We start from the raw sequence: 15,960 nt of genomic DNA, 5'->3' as shown, positions 1-15,960 counted from the left end.
TACCAGAGCCTAGGGGAAGTGGAAGGAGAACATGACAAGTGGGGACCTTGGTCACGGGACAGTCTCAGGAGGAATAGGTCCTGCTGATCTATTAGAAAGCCTGGTGAGTAGATTAACAGTGGACATGAGTACACAAAGGGTGCCGAAAAATGGATACACACTGTAGGAAAGGAAAAAAAAAATACTCAATACATACTGATACCAACAGATGAATACAAGTCACATTGAGCACCTGTTTTAATTACAGAAGTCAAACATGTCTTAAGTATTACAAATTTAATACAGGTTTTTCCTTGCTTAAAATGCTTATACATTTTTTTGGGCACCCTCTGTACTTCAAAATAGCTAACAGAGTAGATTTTTAAATGTTCTCACCACAAAGAAATAGCAAGTATTTGAAGTGATATGTCATTTAGCCTGATTTGATCATTCTACAATGCATCCATGTATTGAAACATCACATTGTACTCCATACATATGGGTGAACTTTATGGCCACCCTGTATATATGTTGTCAATTAAAAATAAAACAAAACCTAAAAGTGTTCAGTTAATGATAACAAGTAAGTTAGAATAGACCCATGTCACTAACAGTATTAATTCATGACATAAATTAAATTGCTAAAATGATGACATTCTTTTCTACTCTTAGGAAGCTTTACCTTACCCATCTGTGAAACAGAAATGGTAGACTTTCATTTAACATCTTAGGATAAGTGGCACTGTACCATAATGGTGTTGGCAACCTTTTTCTAAAAGCCCTTCTATAATAAAGAGGACGGTAAAACAATAGTCAATGACATTGGTAATTTCACATAAAAATAAAACATAAAATCAAATAAGACAGAGACTTGAACAGACACTTGAACGTCAGCGTTCATAATGGCATTATTCACAACAGGACAGAGGTAGAAATGATCCAAGGGTCCACTGACAGACGAGTGGCTGAACAGAATGGAGTAAATACACACATCGAGTATCAGCCTTAAAAAGGAAGGAGATTCTCACACATGCTACAGCATGGACGAACCATGAAAACTTGACGCTAAGTGAAATAAGCTCTACACAGAAGAATAAATATTATATGATTCTACTTATACGAAGTCCCTAAAATAGTCAAATTCAAATTCATAGAGGCAGAAAGCAGGACAGTGACTGACAGGAGCTGGGGAGGGGGAATGGGGAGTCATTGCTTACTGGGCACAGAGTTTCAGCTTGGGATGATGAGGAAGTTCTGGAAATGGATAATGGTGATGAATGCACAAAAATGTAGATGTACTTAATGTCACTACTGAATTGTATAATTAAAAATAGTTCAATAGTGAATTTTATGTTTTGTATATTTTCTAATAAAAAAGACAAATGCGAAATACTAAGTGGCAATTTCTTTTATGATTTTGACCAATATCCCACTTCCTTACTTAAATAAAATATAAAAAAACAAAAATCAGTATTATAGCATTAGAGCTTAATATATGTACACATCATCAAAAACAACTTTGGTTTGATACCCCAAAGCTATTTATCCTATGTGTCTATTACTAAGACAGTGCATGCCCATCATGATTATGAGTGATACATTTATATTAGTAGCACAAACCCCAATCAAATACAGGGGAGAAAGAAAAATTAAAGCAATGGCATTGTGCCAACAGGCTGACATAGCAACCATCTGTTGACATTAATGTCCTCTGAATCCAAAGACCCAGATCATGTGGTAGGGCAGGGATCTTCACCTTAGCTGTGAAGTCCTACTTTTGTGTCATGGGGCACTTCTGGAAGGAAGTTCTGTAACAGCCAGCTCAAAGTACTGGCGGATTTCCTACTAGACCTACGCAGGAAGTCACTGTGTCTCACCTGCATGAGTTCCTGTTATGAGGCCAGGGGCCGGGAGTTGAAATCTAGTTCCAGGGAGTGATGTCATCTTGAGTGAACTATGATCCTGGTGACCTGCTTCCCAACCTGGTGTTGTTGCAGCTCTTTCAGCTGGGGTTTGGGTTATAAGGGGACCGAAAAGGAAAAATGGGAGAATAACAGAAGAAGGAAAAGTGCTTGCACATTTCCTTTGTTTCAAGAGAGCATTTTCTGCTTCCATTTAATTGGATGGGAACACCTGGTTGATGGCAGATGGAAGCTCCTGGAGCAGGAGTAGGCTTTCACACCAATCTCCAACGTTAAGAAGACATTACTTCTGGTGGCTTCTAACTTAGAAATAGTGACTTCCTCCTTCTTTGGATAAAGTTTAAATAACAAATGTCAACACTTTTAAAACATTTATAAATTTTTGTAAACAATTTGCGACAGGAGCTACCTTAGCAACATAAAGACACAGCAAATACAAATGTCCGGAGATGCATGAATTCTGAATTCTATATAATGTCAAGTGGATTAGGAGTTCAAATCTGGAAATCTAATTATAAGCAATAAACTAGGATTGCCATTCAATGTCATTTAGATAACTGTCTCTTGGTTCTCAGTCCAACAAGCTAAAAAGTAAAATGAAATCAAGCACATGGAACAGCAGCCAAAACTGATAATGTTCTATAAGAAAAAGAACAGAGGTCTATCTTCTTAAATAAATACATAATAAACAATTCTCAAGCTGTCAAATGAAGGAGAGAGCTGAAAGTTTTACCATGTTTATTTTATATCATGATTTCTCAGTCCTTATTAAGTTGATACAATTGGGGGAAATAAATACCCCCTTCCCTTTTTGTTGCACGTGTGTTAGCAGGAATAGGAAGGACTCAGCATGAGAGAATAAGCAAAGAGTGCAAGACAGGGAAAGATGGAGAGAGAGATGAAGTTGGAGAGAGACCCAGAGTGAGTGTTGGGGTGAACCCCTCTCTAAACAGGTGGTGTCAACCAACAAAGTACAAAGGTGACAACATGGAGACTTCTCTTCTCACAGAAATAGCTGGAACCACATTCAAGATACATTAATTATACAGCATCTTCTGTTAGATATTATGTATATATTCTTTCTTTCCTCCCTTTACAGCCTCAAAGTTGACATTATTTAAGAAACATTTTTAGTGTATTTCTGAGCAAACGTTAATTTGATCATATAAACCAGTCCTGGTTAGCAGAAAGCACTGTTAGCTGCCATATAAGGTCCTTCTTTCAAGTAAAACTTCGTAGAACTTCTTATCAGAGGAACCTTTTGAAGGAACTCTTTCAGTTGGATTTATAACTCATCTGCAACACTAAACGTCGATTAAATTAAGATCACTCCTTGGTTGAAGGTATGTATATAATAGCCCCTGGGAAAATTAGCTAGTATCTTGTCCAGACGGTACTGTAAATGAATTGTTCTTCTGCAGCCTTCCTCCACCCCCTAGTTCCTCCAAAGGTCTTTAGCCAAATGATCGGGTGCTTCGTGACCAGGAGGCAGACTTGCCTCTGTGCTAGAGAAGCCTATCACAGAGAAGATCAGACTATGTGAAGATAACTCTGAATTGTGTTCATCTCATCAGTTCTGCCCAATCCACAGGGGTGAAAAATGGATGAGATTTGATATCTTCAACACCAGCAACTCCAGCACCAAGCCGTTCCAGAGGGTTGAACTGCAAGAGCTAAAAAAGAAGGATTCAGTGAGCAACAGAAATCCAACTGGCAAATCAAAGGAAAAGAAAATATATGAAAGGAAAGAACCTCTAAATTAAATCCCCCTGACAAATGGACTTAATAGCCAATCGTCTGGTTTCTTGGAAGGGAGCTATGTCTAACACCAGTCTAGCTACGACACAGTGAAGAACGTCTGAAATGAGTCTGTGGCTTTTCGTGTGACGTGAAACATGGCCTCGAGGGACTTGCTTTGTTTGCTTCATCCTTATATAATAGGACAGTCACACTTATCAATTTCCTACTCCAAAAGTACATCAAGACATTAGTTAGATATCGCACTAAACTCTGCGCGCCTGTGACTTCCTTTATGATGAGGAATTTGGGGAGGCACAGTAAATTTTTCAATCCCTAACTAACTATATATGCACTGAGGCTTTACCTGTAGTGTGACCAGGCTAATTAGTATTCCAAAATCACTTTCTTTGGCATAGCTGACTCAAATAAAATAATTTTATCTAATGAATGAAACATTTTGATTTCTTCAGAAATAAAAATCATGTATAAAACAAATTGATAATGTTATATGCAATGGGATTGTTAACAATGTGGGAAAAAAGAAAAGAATGTGCCTTGAAACATTCATACATCTTCAAATTTCTAATGAATTCACACAGCATAAACTTCATCTATTGCATAAGTGTACAATTTGGTGATTTCTAGTAAATTTATAGAATTGTGGAGCCATCATCTCAATTCCGTTTTGGAACACTGACCACCCTAGAAAGCTTCCTCATGCCATCTGCAGTGGATCCCCCACTCCCATTCCCAGCCCCACGTAAATACCGATCTGCTTCCTGTCTCTATAAAATTGCCCTTTCTGGGCGGCACCTGTGGCTCAAAGGAGTAGGGCACTGGTCCCATATGCCAGACGTGGTGGGTTCATACCCAGCCCCGGCAAAAAAAAAAAAAACTGCAAAAAACCAAATCGCTCTTTCTGGACATCTCACATGTGTGGAATCATACAATATGTGTTCGTCTGCAGTTGCCTTCTCTTACTCTGCATAACGTTTTTGAGATTCATCCACAGAGTTGTAGCAGGTATCAACAGTTTGGGGCTGTAATAAGTAACATTGCTATTAACAGTCCTGTATATGCCTTTGTGTGGACATATGTTTTCATTTCTCTTAATTAACTTCCTAGAAGTGATGAGTCACATCATGAGTTTATATTTAAGTTTTTAAGAAATCACTGAACTTTTCTGGGGCGGTGCCTGTGGCCCAAGAGTAGGGTGCCAGCCCCATATACTGGGGGTGGCAGGTTCAAGCCCACCCCTGGCCAAAAACTGCAAAAAAAAAAAAAAGAAGAAGAAGAAGAAATCACTGAACTTTTCTAAAGTGGCTGTATAATTTGACATTCCCAATAATGTATTAGGATTCCAGTATCTCTACATCTTCAACACTTAGGGTACCATTTTAATAATAGCCCTTCTCGTGGTTATTACCACTGTATCTCTCTCTCTCCCTCTCTTTTTTATTTATTTTTTTTTTGGTGGTATCTTATTATAGTCTTACATTCCCTAACAACTAAAGATGTTGAGCATCTTTTTGTGTCCTAATTAACCAGTCACATAGCTTCTTGATGAAATACCTAATCTTTAAAAATTTTTTATCTGGGTGGGACACAATTTTATGAGGGAATTTACCTAAACAAATGGTTATCAGTGAAACCTAATTCTTTGTACTCTCAATGAATCCCAAACAATAAATAAATAAATGAATTTTTTATCTTTTGCTAGATAAACCAGAAAACCATGGCCCATTTTAAAGCTGAGTTGCCCGTCTCACTGAGCTATGTAATTTCTTTGTGCCTTCTGAACACAAGTCCTTTATTCCTGATTTGCAGATATTTTCTCCCAGTCTGTGGCTTGTCTTCATCTTCCAAATGGTGCCCTTTGAAGTGCCCTCTATCAATTTTGCCTTTTATGGGCCACATATGCTTTTGGTGTCCTATCTACCAACTCTCTGCTGAACCCAACATCATGAAGATTTCCTCCATGTTTTCTTCTACAATTTGTATAGTTCTAGCTCTCATATATAGCTCTCTGAGCTATTCTGAGTTCATTTTTTGCATATGGTATGAAGGGTCTGAGTTCATTTTGTTTTTAGCTTGTGAATATTTGATTTCCCAGCACCATTTGTTAAAAATACACTGTTGTTTTAATTATTGTGGCTTTATAGTTAGTGCGAAAATCAGGTAGTGTAAGTCCTCCAACTTTATTCTTCTCTTTCAAAATTGTCTTGGATATTCTAGGTTCTTTACCTTTTCAGGTAGAATTTTGCGTCAGCTAAAGGTTCCCCAATTTTACCAATTGTCTCAAAGAACCAACTTAGTGATTTCTTTTATTTTTCTGACTTCTTTTCTTCTTTTCTTTCTCTTTTTCTTCCCCTTCCAACACAGGGATCTCACTATGTTGTCCAGATGGCCTTGAACTCCTGGGTTCAAGAGATCCTCACACCTTAGCCTCCTTAGTAGCTGGGACTATAGAAATGTGCCACTGTGCCTGGCTTCTTTTCATAGTTTCTTAAAGTACAAGCTTAAATTTTGATTTGAGACCTTTTTTTTTCTGATATAGGTGTTGAACATCACAAGTTTTCCTGAAGAACTATAGCTACATCCTACAAATTTTGATACATTGTGTTTTCCTTTTCATTCAGTTTAAAAGCATCTTCTAAGTTTTCTTGGGATGACTTCTTTGACACATGTTACCTAGAAGTATATTGTTTAATTTCCAAATGTTTGTGGATTTAGCAGATCCCTCCCCATTGTTGATTTCTAATTTGATTCTGTTACCGTCAGAGTACATTGTATCACTTCACTCCTGAGACTGTAGTGGCGAAATCATAGCTCACTGTGGCCTTCAATTCCTGGGTTCAAATGATCTGCTTGGCTCAGCCTCCAAAGTAGTAAGGACTATTGGTGCATGCTATCATGCCCAGCTAATTTTTACTTTTTTTTATAAAGACGAGGTTTCGATAAATTGCCCGGATTGGTCTAGAATTCCTGGCTTCAAGCAATCCTTCCACTTGGGCCTTCTAAAGTGCTGGGGTGAAGGCATGAGACACTGCACCCAGCCCTCAATACTTTTAAATACTGCAACTTGTGTTTATGGCCCAGCATTTGGTCTACCTTGGGGATTGTGTCATGTGCCCTTGATATGAATGTGCATTCTGCAGTCACTGGGGGAAGTCTTCTATATATGCCAGTCTGAGCTATTTAATGATGTTCAAGTCTTCTACATCCTTGCTAATTTTCTGTCAGTTATTGAAAATGGGGTACTGAAGCCTCCCTGTATTATTACTGAATTGCCTGTTTCTCCTTTTAATTCATTTGGACCTGGTTTCATATTATTTTGAGGACATTATTAGTGTGTAGACATTTGTTAATTGTTCTAGCTTCCTATGTATCGATTATCATTAAAAAAATATCTATCAGTCTCTAGTAAGTCTGTCTTAATGTCCATCTCTCTGGTATGAGTACAGCCACTCCAGCTCCCTTAACGGTTACTGCTGATGTGGCTTACCTTTTCCATCCTTTTCCTTTCAACCTCTGTGGTTTTTGAATTTAAGGTGGGTCGCTTGGATACAGAATATAGTTGGATCTTTTTAATCCAGTTTAACAATATCTGCCTTTGGCTTGGCATGTTTAGACATTCACTTTGAACATAATTATTGAAATGGTAGGTTTATATTGGCTATTTTACTACTAGCTTTCTAGAGCTACTATCTTTTTTGTTCCTCCTTTACTCCCTTCTTTTGTATTAAATGCTTTTTATGCTTTTTTTGCTGTTTTTCTTTTGGGATTTTTTTTTTTTTTTTTGCCCAGGGCTGGGTTTGAACCCACTACCTCTGGCATACGGGGCTGGCACCCCACTCCTTTGAGCCACAGGCACCGCCCCTTAAATACTTTTTATTATACCATTTTAGCTCCACTACTAATTTGCTTTTACTTTTTTTTAGGGTTTTTTTTTAAACTGGTTGTTATATCCTTAAAATATGCATCTTAACTTATTACTTCAGAATAAATCACTTACAACTTATCACTTACCTATTTCAGAATATTACTTAATTTCAGCAAAAGTCAGAAACTTTGCTTCAATATACCCCCAAAGACCTTCCTTTGTCTATTACTGTCATATATAGTTACATATTGCATCTATGTATGTTATAAACCCCATAGCATGGACTTAGGATTATTGCTACAATGTTTTCTCTGTTTTTTAAAGAGGTGATAAGTGAGAAAAAATATATTTAGTCTTTTCTATTAACTCCTGTCTACCATTTGCAGGGTTCTTCATCTATTTCCTCCTTGGAGTCACCTGGCATCACTTCCTTTCAGCCTGAAGGAGTTCCTGAAGTAGTAGTTCTTGTAAGGTAGGTCTTGTAGCAATCAATTCTCTGAGTCTTAACTTCACCTTCATTTTTGAAGAGTAAGTTCACTGAATTCTTGTTTGACCATTACCTCCTTTCAGCGCTTTGAGTATGTCATTCTACTATCTTCTGTCGTCCATTATTTTAAAATCAGACATGAATGCTTCCTTCTATGAGAAGAGTCGTTCTTCATGTACTGCTTTCAAAATGTTCCTCTTTATTTTCATCTTTCAATAATCTGACTAAGTATGGACTTCTTTGCAGTTTCCTACTTTGGATCTGTTGAGCTTCTTAGAGGCATAAATTAGTGTTTTCACCAAATTTGGGGAGTTTTCAGCCAAATTTGTTCAAATATTTTTGTTTCCCCATTCCCTTTTCTCTTCCTCTGGGATTCCCATTATATACATACATATAATATATATTATATAGAGAGAGACAGATACATATACACATACACACTTATACATACATTTGATATTGTCTCACAGACCTTTGTGACCTTATTCATTTTTCTTTAATTTTTTGGGTCTGTTTCTCAAATTATATAATTTCTATTATCTTCACATTCATTGATTCTTCTGTATCCCAAATTTGCTATTCAGCTTTCTCAGCAATTTTATTTCTTCCTCTAGTGAATTTTTTCATTCCAATCATTATATTTTTAAACTTCAGACTTCTACTTAGTTTTTTTTATTAATATAATTTCTATCTCATTGAGAGTCTATACTTGTTGGTCATCATTGTCATATTTCCCATTAATTCTTTAAATATGGTTTTAGTTCTTTGAAAATATTTATAATAGCTGCTTTAAAGTCTTTGTTAAATCCAAAATTGGGGTATATGCAGAGACAATTTCTATTGATGTTCCCCCCCCCCGGATATGTCATACTTTGTTGTTTTGGGGGGATGCTTTACATTACATTTCACTGAAAACAGGATATTTTAGATAATGTATTTTAGCAACTCTGAGGTCTGATTTTTCCCCCATGAAGATTATCATTGCTGTTGGTTTGTTTATTCTTTGGTAACTTACTTCAGCTAAATCTGTAAATCTGCTAAGCTCCTGCCCTCTGTATTATGATGTAGCAGCTAATATCTCTGCTTTTTTTTTTTTTTTTTTTTAAGGTTGCTTTTCTAAGCATCACCTGCATCTATGTGTCTGCATAGCTTAGTGGTCAACCAATGACTGCACAGAGTTGTATTCAAATACCTCAGCCACTCAAACTTCTGTTCTCTGCCAATGGATAGAACATACATAAAGTTTAGGCCACTTTCTCCTGGGCTCTTTCCCTACTCCTGTGTGTATTCGTGCAACCTCACGACTGGTCCTCAAGGCCTGCCCCACCTGGAAGAACCTTTGCTCCTGACTGAGCATGACAGTGAGAATGGGAGCAGACCTGGGAAAGAATGCCAGAATCCCAGTGTTCTTTCCTAAAGTTCAGCTGTTTTTTAAGCATAAACACTTTTCAGATTGTTGTTTCTTTTGATCAATTTTCAGAGCACTGAAATAATTGTTTTTACCAATACTATCCAACTTCATACTTTCTCAAGTGAGACATTTTGCCAACATTTTCATGCAACCACAACCATGAAGCCAACTACTCCTACAGCAAATAATTTTTTTCTACAGAACATAACCAAAACTGAAATATTTTAAAGATTTCTTTACAGTATTAAGAAATTCCAATACTCAGATTTAACTGAAACTTCTATTTCTTCTCTTCCTTTCTCTTTCTTTTTATTCTTGATTCACTCACTTATTTATATAAATACCATTGATTTCCTCTGATGTTGTCAATCTACTATTTTTTGACCTTTTCACCTGTATCATCAGCAGTTGCCTCATTCTTACATTAGCCCTGTAATTCAAATACATGCTTTAGTGAATTATAAATCACTCTATATCACAAACTCTTTATCAATAATAAAAAAGATTTACATGACACTACATGCCAGATATTATTCTAAGTGCTCAACATAGGTTAATTCATTTAATTCATAATAACTGTACAAATAGCTAATATTATTATCTCTATTTTACAGATGAGAAAACAGAGCCTTGGGGAAATTAAGTAACGTAAGACCATACAGGCAATTAAGTAGCAAAGACAGGATTTGAATTCAGGTACTCTTGACTCCAAAATCCACACTTTAACCACAACCCGACGCTGCTTCATCACTGTGTGACATGCGAATGCCAGGAATCTGTAACTCCACTTACACATCATAAAATCCCCAAGGGGAGGGAGTGAAGCAGATATGTGATTACTCAAAACACTATCAGCCATGTGAAATTATTATGCCTAGTTCTCAAAATGACCAAACTACTGTTCATTAAAGCTAACTGTTCAAAGAATTTTTATAAGTTACTCTACTGCTTTAAGAGAAAAGTTGTTATTAACACATAAAATAAACATGGCTCAGTGTGGTGGCTCCTACCTATAACCCTAGCATTCTGAGAAGCTAAGGCAGGAGGCTCCCTTGAGCTCAGGGGGTGGAAACAAGCCTGATCAAAAGTGAAACCATGTCTTTACTAAAAAGAGAAAAATTAGCCGGGTATTAAGGCAGGTGCCTGTATACCTAACTACTAGGGAGGCTGCGGCAGGAGGATCATTTGAGCCCAGGAGTTTGAGGCTGTTGTGAGCTAGGCTGATGCCATGGCACTCTGTGACACTCTGTGTCTCAAAATACAAATTTAAATAAATAATAAAGCATCACAGGAATATTCTAAATGTCTCAAGCCATTTCACAGAGAATTCATGTCTACTGACTAAAATGCAGAAGACATTAGCCTTTATAAAATTCCACCTTAATATAAACTGAACATATAAAATATTGGTAAGAATCGACTGTAACTAAAGCATTATATTTTTAATATACATATATCAGAAAACATAAACAAGTTATTTCTTCTTTGTTGGAAACTATTGGCTTTCGTACCCCCATTCTTTCTAAAACCTGACTTCAAATGTAAAATTCCAAAGGTTCATATTTTGATGTTTACTAAAGACAATTTAATTAGCTCCTGGACTCCCCCACACATTTGCAAGTATAAGTCTACAGGCAAAAGTATAATTGTTTTACTCATGACTCTCTTGCTTATTCTGCCATTTTCAATGTTTTAATAGGCCTCAAGAGAGACTACACAAAGATACAGCTTAGCCTTAAGAAAACGTGTCAGGCAGTGGCACATTCAAGATGATGAAGCCAAAACAGCCACTGCCAACCACCTTTCTCCTGGAGCACAGGCAACAGAGCTGAGCAATGAGGCCACAGGAATCTGTTTTGAAGGTCTTTTCCTCACGTAGTATCTTTCAATTGACAAAGCAACTGTCATAATTAACTAAATGCACTCTCTAGCATAAACACGCATGGGCTGAGGATTTTTTTTTTAATTGCACTTAAAAAGCACCTATGTTTACTTTAACACCATTCACTTGACTCAAGCAGATGACTAAACCGTGGGTACAGGGGATTAAGAAATCAGAACAAAGCGAGGAGCAAAAGACCAAAGAGGAGACTATTTCCTCCAAGCAGAATAATTATTTTCATATAAATCATTTTGTGATTTTTTTTCAAGTGACCTCTATGACCTATGAGGTAGTGGAAGAGGAAAGTCAAAATGACAAATTGCTAATCATGCCAAGAGACCCCTTTTCCCTTTCCTGATGATGTTTCCTCAACATGAGTGGTAGTTTCCTTAGGCAGGGCAAGGACAGAACGCTGGTTTACTTATAAGCTATACACACCTGCATCTGGGGACTTAACATACACTACACCCTGCCTCCTTTACAACATAATTTCTAATAAAGAGAGGAGCAGAACTTGGTAATTATTATGGGGAATTCTATTTTCCACATCACATAATAATGACTACTTCTGCAAGGAAGAGAAGCAAAAAGAGCAGCTGCTAGTCTTCTCTAAATTATTTGCCAAAAAATACTTTGAATTTATCTTGTGCCACAGCAACTAAGATGAAATCAAGTGAATTGCTATTCTTTTTCCCCGTTAGAATGAAAGGTTTTATATATCTCTTCATTACGTCTTAATCCTTAATCCAAAGTGCTCTGAGTATTCTCATCTCAGCATTTCCAACTTGATTATGTTTCTTTATATTTTACATACTCTGGGGAAATTAATCTTCCTGAAACGCAACTCTGTTCCTTCCCTTCTTCCACACAAAACCCCCAAATCTCAAATTTTTAGCAAATTAAATACTGTCACTCTACTCTGATGCTTACGATGACAGAGCCCCAACTTACCTCTCTACACTCACCTACTGCTGTTACTTGTCCCTCTCTTCATCCTTCCTTGCCTTTGTTCAAGCTCATCATTTTACGTGGGCTATCACCCCATAGCCAACCTTGCCATGGTGAAATTCTGTCTAAGGCCCAGCAAAAATAAAATCCACTTCACAACTTCCCTAATACTACCACTACACTGACCATAAACCTTTCTTCTGTTGACTTGCCAGGTGGTTTTTTAAAGCCATTCTTCAATAGCCATTATTAAATTCTATCCTGTGGTAGAGTTATGTGTAATCTTACTTTTGTAGCTTATAGCACTACATCTTATATGTAATATTTGTTGAATGGAACCAAAAATCACTCTTCAAGAGGATACTAGGTAATTCCTTTTTCTTTTTCTCTTTATATTTTTGTTACTGTTGAGACAGAGTCCCACCCTATGCCCTGAGCAGAGTGCAGTGGCATCATAGCTCACTGCAACCTCAGACTCAGGCTGTGGGCATCCAGGTGCCTCAGTCTCCAAAACCCCTGGGATTACAGGGGCTTGCTGCTGCGCCCCGCTGGGTTTTCCAATTTTTTTCATGAGTCGGGGTCTCATACTCACTCATACAAGTCTCAAACTCCTGATCTCAGGCATTTCTCCCACCTCAGCCTCCCACAGTGCTGGGATTATAGGCATGAGCCACCACACCCAGCTAATTCCCTTCTTAACATATATTCTCCCTCCCCCTTTCTTTTTGTTTTCACTAATTTAAAAAAATCATGTTTCGTTAAACAATTTTAGTTATTGATCTTTTTCAAATAATCTTTTCTTTTATGTTTTTCATAAAAGTATAAGAATCCCAGGTCTGACAGTACTTGCTTATTTGCTATGGGTTTATAGTAAGAAAATACATATAACCCTCAGTCTACTCAGCAAAAATTCAAATTAGGGGAGTATTTTAAATATGGGGAATCAATTTAAGAAGGTCATTAGAGTTCCAAGCCTATCTCTGCATGCTGAACTTTAATTATCAATGACTTTTTTCTTTAAGCCACCAAAATGTGCAATTTGATAACCACCACCCAAGTTCTCCCAAGGGATGAAGTTGTAAGAGTGACAAGATTTTCTAAGAATACTTAATCAACCTCAGTAGCCCAATGCTGTTTATAAATAATAATTAAAGATTGAAAATAGCTATTCATACACAGTTACAAAATATAATAGCAAAAACAGAGCAGCCCCAGACAAGCAAAAAGCAATACTCAAATGTCACACTTACACAAATAGATATATGGAATTGACTAAATGTTAGCCTTGACTCTTGAAAAAAGAATTTAATACCAAAAAGTTTTTACCTATCTTCTCTGACCCCACCAAATACTTTGATAATAGCAAAAGCAGAAAAATGTACAGTGCTAATTCTGAATGTCTTTGTTTTAGTTTAAATGTGTTTTTCTTGCCTCAAATTAATTTCCTTAACATTTGGAACTGTGGACTCTGCTAATCTGCATGGTTGATACACTTGGCCAAAAGGTCAATTAAATTACCTGTTGAATGAGTGAGCGAGCCTCTTCAGAGACACATTCTGGCATGTTCAAAGTAGTGTGAGTATTTATTCCTGCTGGATGGCACTCAACCAGAGTCTGAAACAATCAATCAGGTACACTTCTTATCCCAAATAACATCATATTTTGTCCTATCACAGGATTTACAGACAGCAAGTACAAGTACAGAGAGCTCAACAACCACCTTAATTGGAGGTATAGTGTCAACATGGCACCACCTGAGCAGTTTAGAATGAGGGCTATGAGCCTATGGAACTTGTAACTAAAATGAAGACAGTTATCACCATCACATCACGAGCTTCTGCTGCTGTCCTTTCCCCGTTAATTATAAAATAAATGACTTATAACAGAAAACCTAAAGTATACACAAAAATAAAAAAGGGACTTGATTCCTCTAAAATGTTTTAACATTCCTAAAAACTCTCAAAATTTAAAATTTAAAATTTTAAATTAAAATTTGTTAGAACTTCACTACCTACAGCACTTTGTAAGTTTAAATGTATATAAAGGTGATTGTTAAACTTCACAACAATCTTAGATGTGTATTATCTGTATATTTAAGGTAAATGACTACTTATAAAAGTATAACTGTCGAATTCCTCTACTTTCTTCCCAGAAAGCAATCTGCAGAATACTTTATTAAAATCTATTAACATCATACTCAAAAGTTATTTATCTGGGAGTAGAATTGCTGTCCTTAAGCCAGAACAGAGAGGAAACATTAATAGTATTGAGAAAAAGATAATATTAAAACATATACATTAATTTTCTTAAATGAAAATTCCATACCCGTTTCAGACACACATCTTACAGATTGGACTCAGTTAAAGCTGAATCATAGAAAATGAAGAGAAAAAAGGTCTTATATCTCACTGGGTAACACTGTGACACAAAAGAATTTTATAATCAACTTATTCAGTGTTTAAAAAAATCTAGACTCTTGATAAACCTGTATATCTCTGCTTATTTTTTTGGTATTAAAGCTTTTCTTACTTAGTCCCTGACCTAAAAACTAAAGGCAAAGGCTAACATTCTCAATTTGAAATCAAGGTAGCATCTGCGTAAATTTATTAAATGCACAGGTCACTGCTTACCTTGCCAGTGAGAAGTTCAAAGAGGACAGCACCCAAACTCCACCAATCACAGGCTTCAGTTTCTTCCGTGATGGCTCCAACCTCTAAACACACCAAAAAAGGTTGGTATTAAAATTCCAAAGGTCAATTAAACTTTCAAAATTAACATGTATTAACAAGGTGACCTTTTTAATGCTGAGAGAGCACATATGAAATACTACTGGGCTTTCAAAATTCCTGAAAGTTACTTATCCCAGTGGTCACCTACTGTGGTTGTATTTTTTTTTTTTTTGATGCAGTCATCTATTAAGCTGAGGCATTTGTTCTTTAGTTGATAGAGAGACACCTTCAAGATGCTTTACTTAAAAGTTATATGAACTTACTACATCAGCATTTTGCTTCATTTTTTGAATTTGAGACAAAGTATAGCCAATTCTACCTCACTGATCATTTTTTGTTTTAGAACCAAAGGCTCTTTAAGTTCAGAAAGAACTTTAAAAATTATCTAAACCAATACTAATTATCCTTTTATGTACAGGTTAAAAACCAGAAGGGTGACATGTCCTGCCCAATGTCATGGAGTAGCAGAACAAAGACCCACTCCCAGGTCTTCATCTTCCCTTTCCATTGTTTTCAACTAAAGGAGGTGCAAGTGAAAGGCAAAGCCTCCACCTTATTATTTACAAGTACAGGCAGATCTATTGTTTTAAGGCACAAATAAAACTATTGGCTGAGGACTTTTAGACTATCTACAAATCACAATTTTATGTGTGCTATCCCCATCTCCTTTCCAGCACAAGTTCCAGAAATGTTATATGACTTTTAAAGTATCATCTTCCAGGTTCTTACTCATACCAGCAACAACTCATTTCACCATTTTGGGGGGCTTTTAGCTCTTAAGGCATGTCACATGTCGTCTTGTCCTCTCTTAATAGCATCTAATTAGTCATGAAGACTTACCAATATTTACCCTTTCATTTCCTTTTGACTGAAAAAAATATACCTTACTATTTAGCTATTTTAACAATAATGTTCAAAAGTTTTCAGTAGGGCAGCGCCTGTGGCTCAGTGGGTAGGGCACCGGCCCCATATACCAAGG

The 15,960-nt window shown here is 36.6% G+C and overlaps 1 protein-coding gene across 4 annotated transcripts in view; it reads right to left on the bottom strand.

The window, feature by feature from the left end:
• Nucleotides 1-2,624: 2,624 nt before the first annotated feature.
• RPS6KC1 (ribosomal protein S6 kinase C1) overlaps nucleotides 2,625-15,960 on the bottom strand; it is a 196,358-nt gene continuing 183,022 nt past the window's right edge. For 3 of the 4 annotated variants that reach the window (XM_023508196.1, XM_023508197.1, XM_023508198.1), the window contains 3 exons: nucleotides 14,883-14,965; nucleotides 13,771-13,866; nucleotides 2,628-3,574 (listed from right to left, as the gene is read on the bottom strand). In XM_023508196.1, coding sequence (XP_023363964.1) covers nucleotides 3,464-3,574; nucleotides 13,771-13,866; nucleotides 14,883-14,965 — 290 coding nt within the window. In that variant the 3' untranslated portion in view covers nucleotides 2,628-3,463. Of the gene's footprint in view, nucleotides 3,575-13,770; nucleotides 13,867-14,882; nucleotides 14,966-15,960 lie in introns of all 4 variants that reach the window. The other variant, XM_003802043.2, reaches the window with a different exon arrangement.

This window comes from Otolemur garnettii, unplaced genomic scaffold (genome assembly GCF_000181295.1).
Source record: "Otolemur garnettii isolate 467f Iridium unplaced genomic scaffold, OtoGar3 scaffold00229, whole genome shotgun sequence".
Taxonomy (NCBI): Eukaryota; Metazoa; Chordata; class Mammalia; order Primates; family Galagidae; genus Otolemur; species Otolemur garnettii.
The sequence above is the reverse complement of the archived record's forward strand: the minus strand, read 5'-3'. Positions and strand labels throughout refer to the sequence as shown.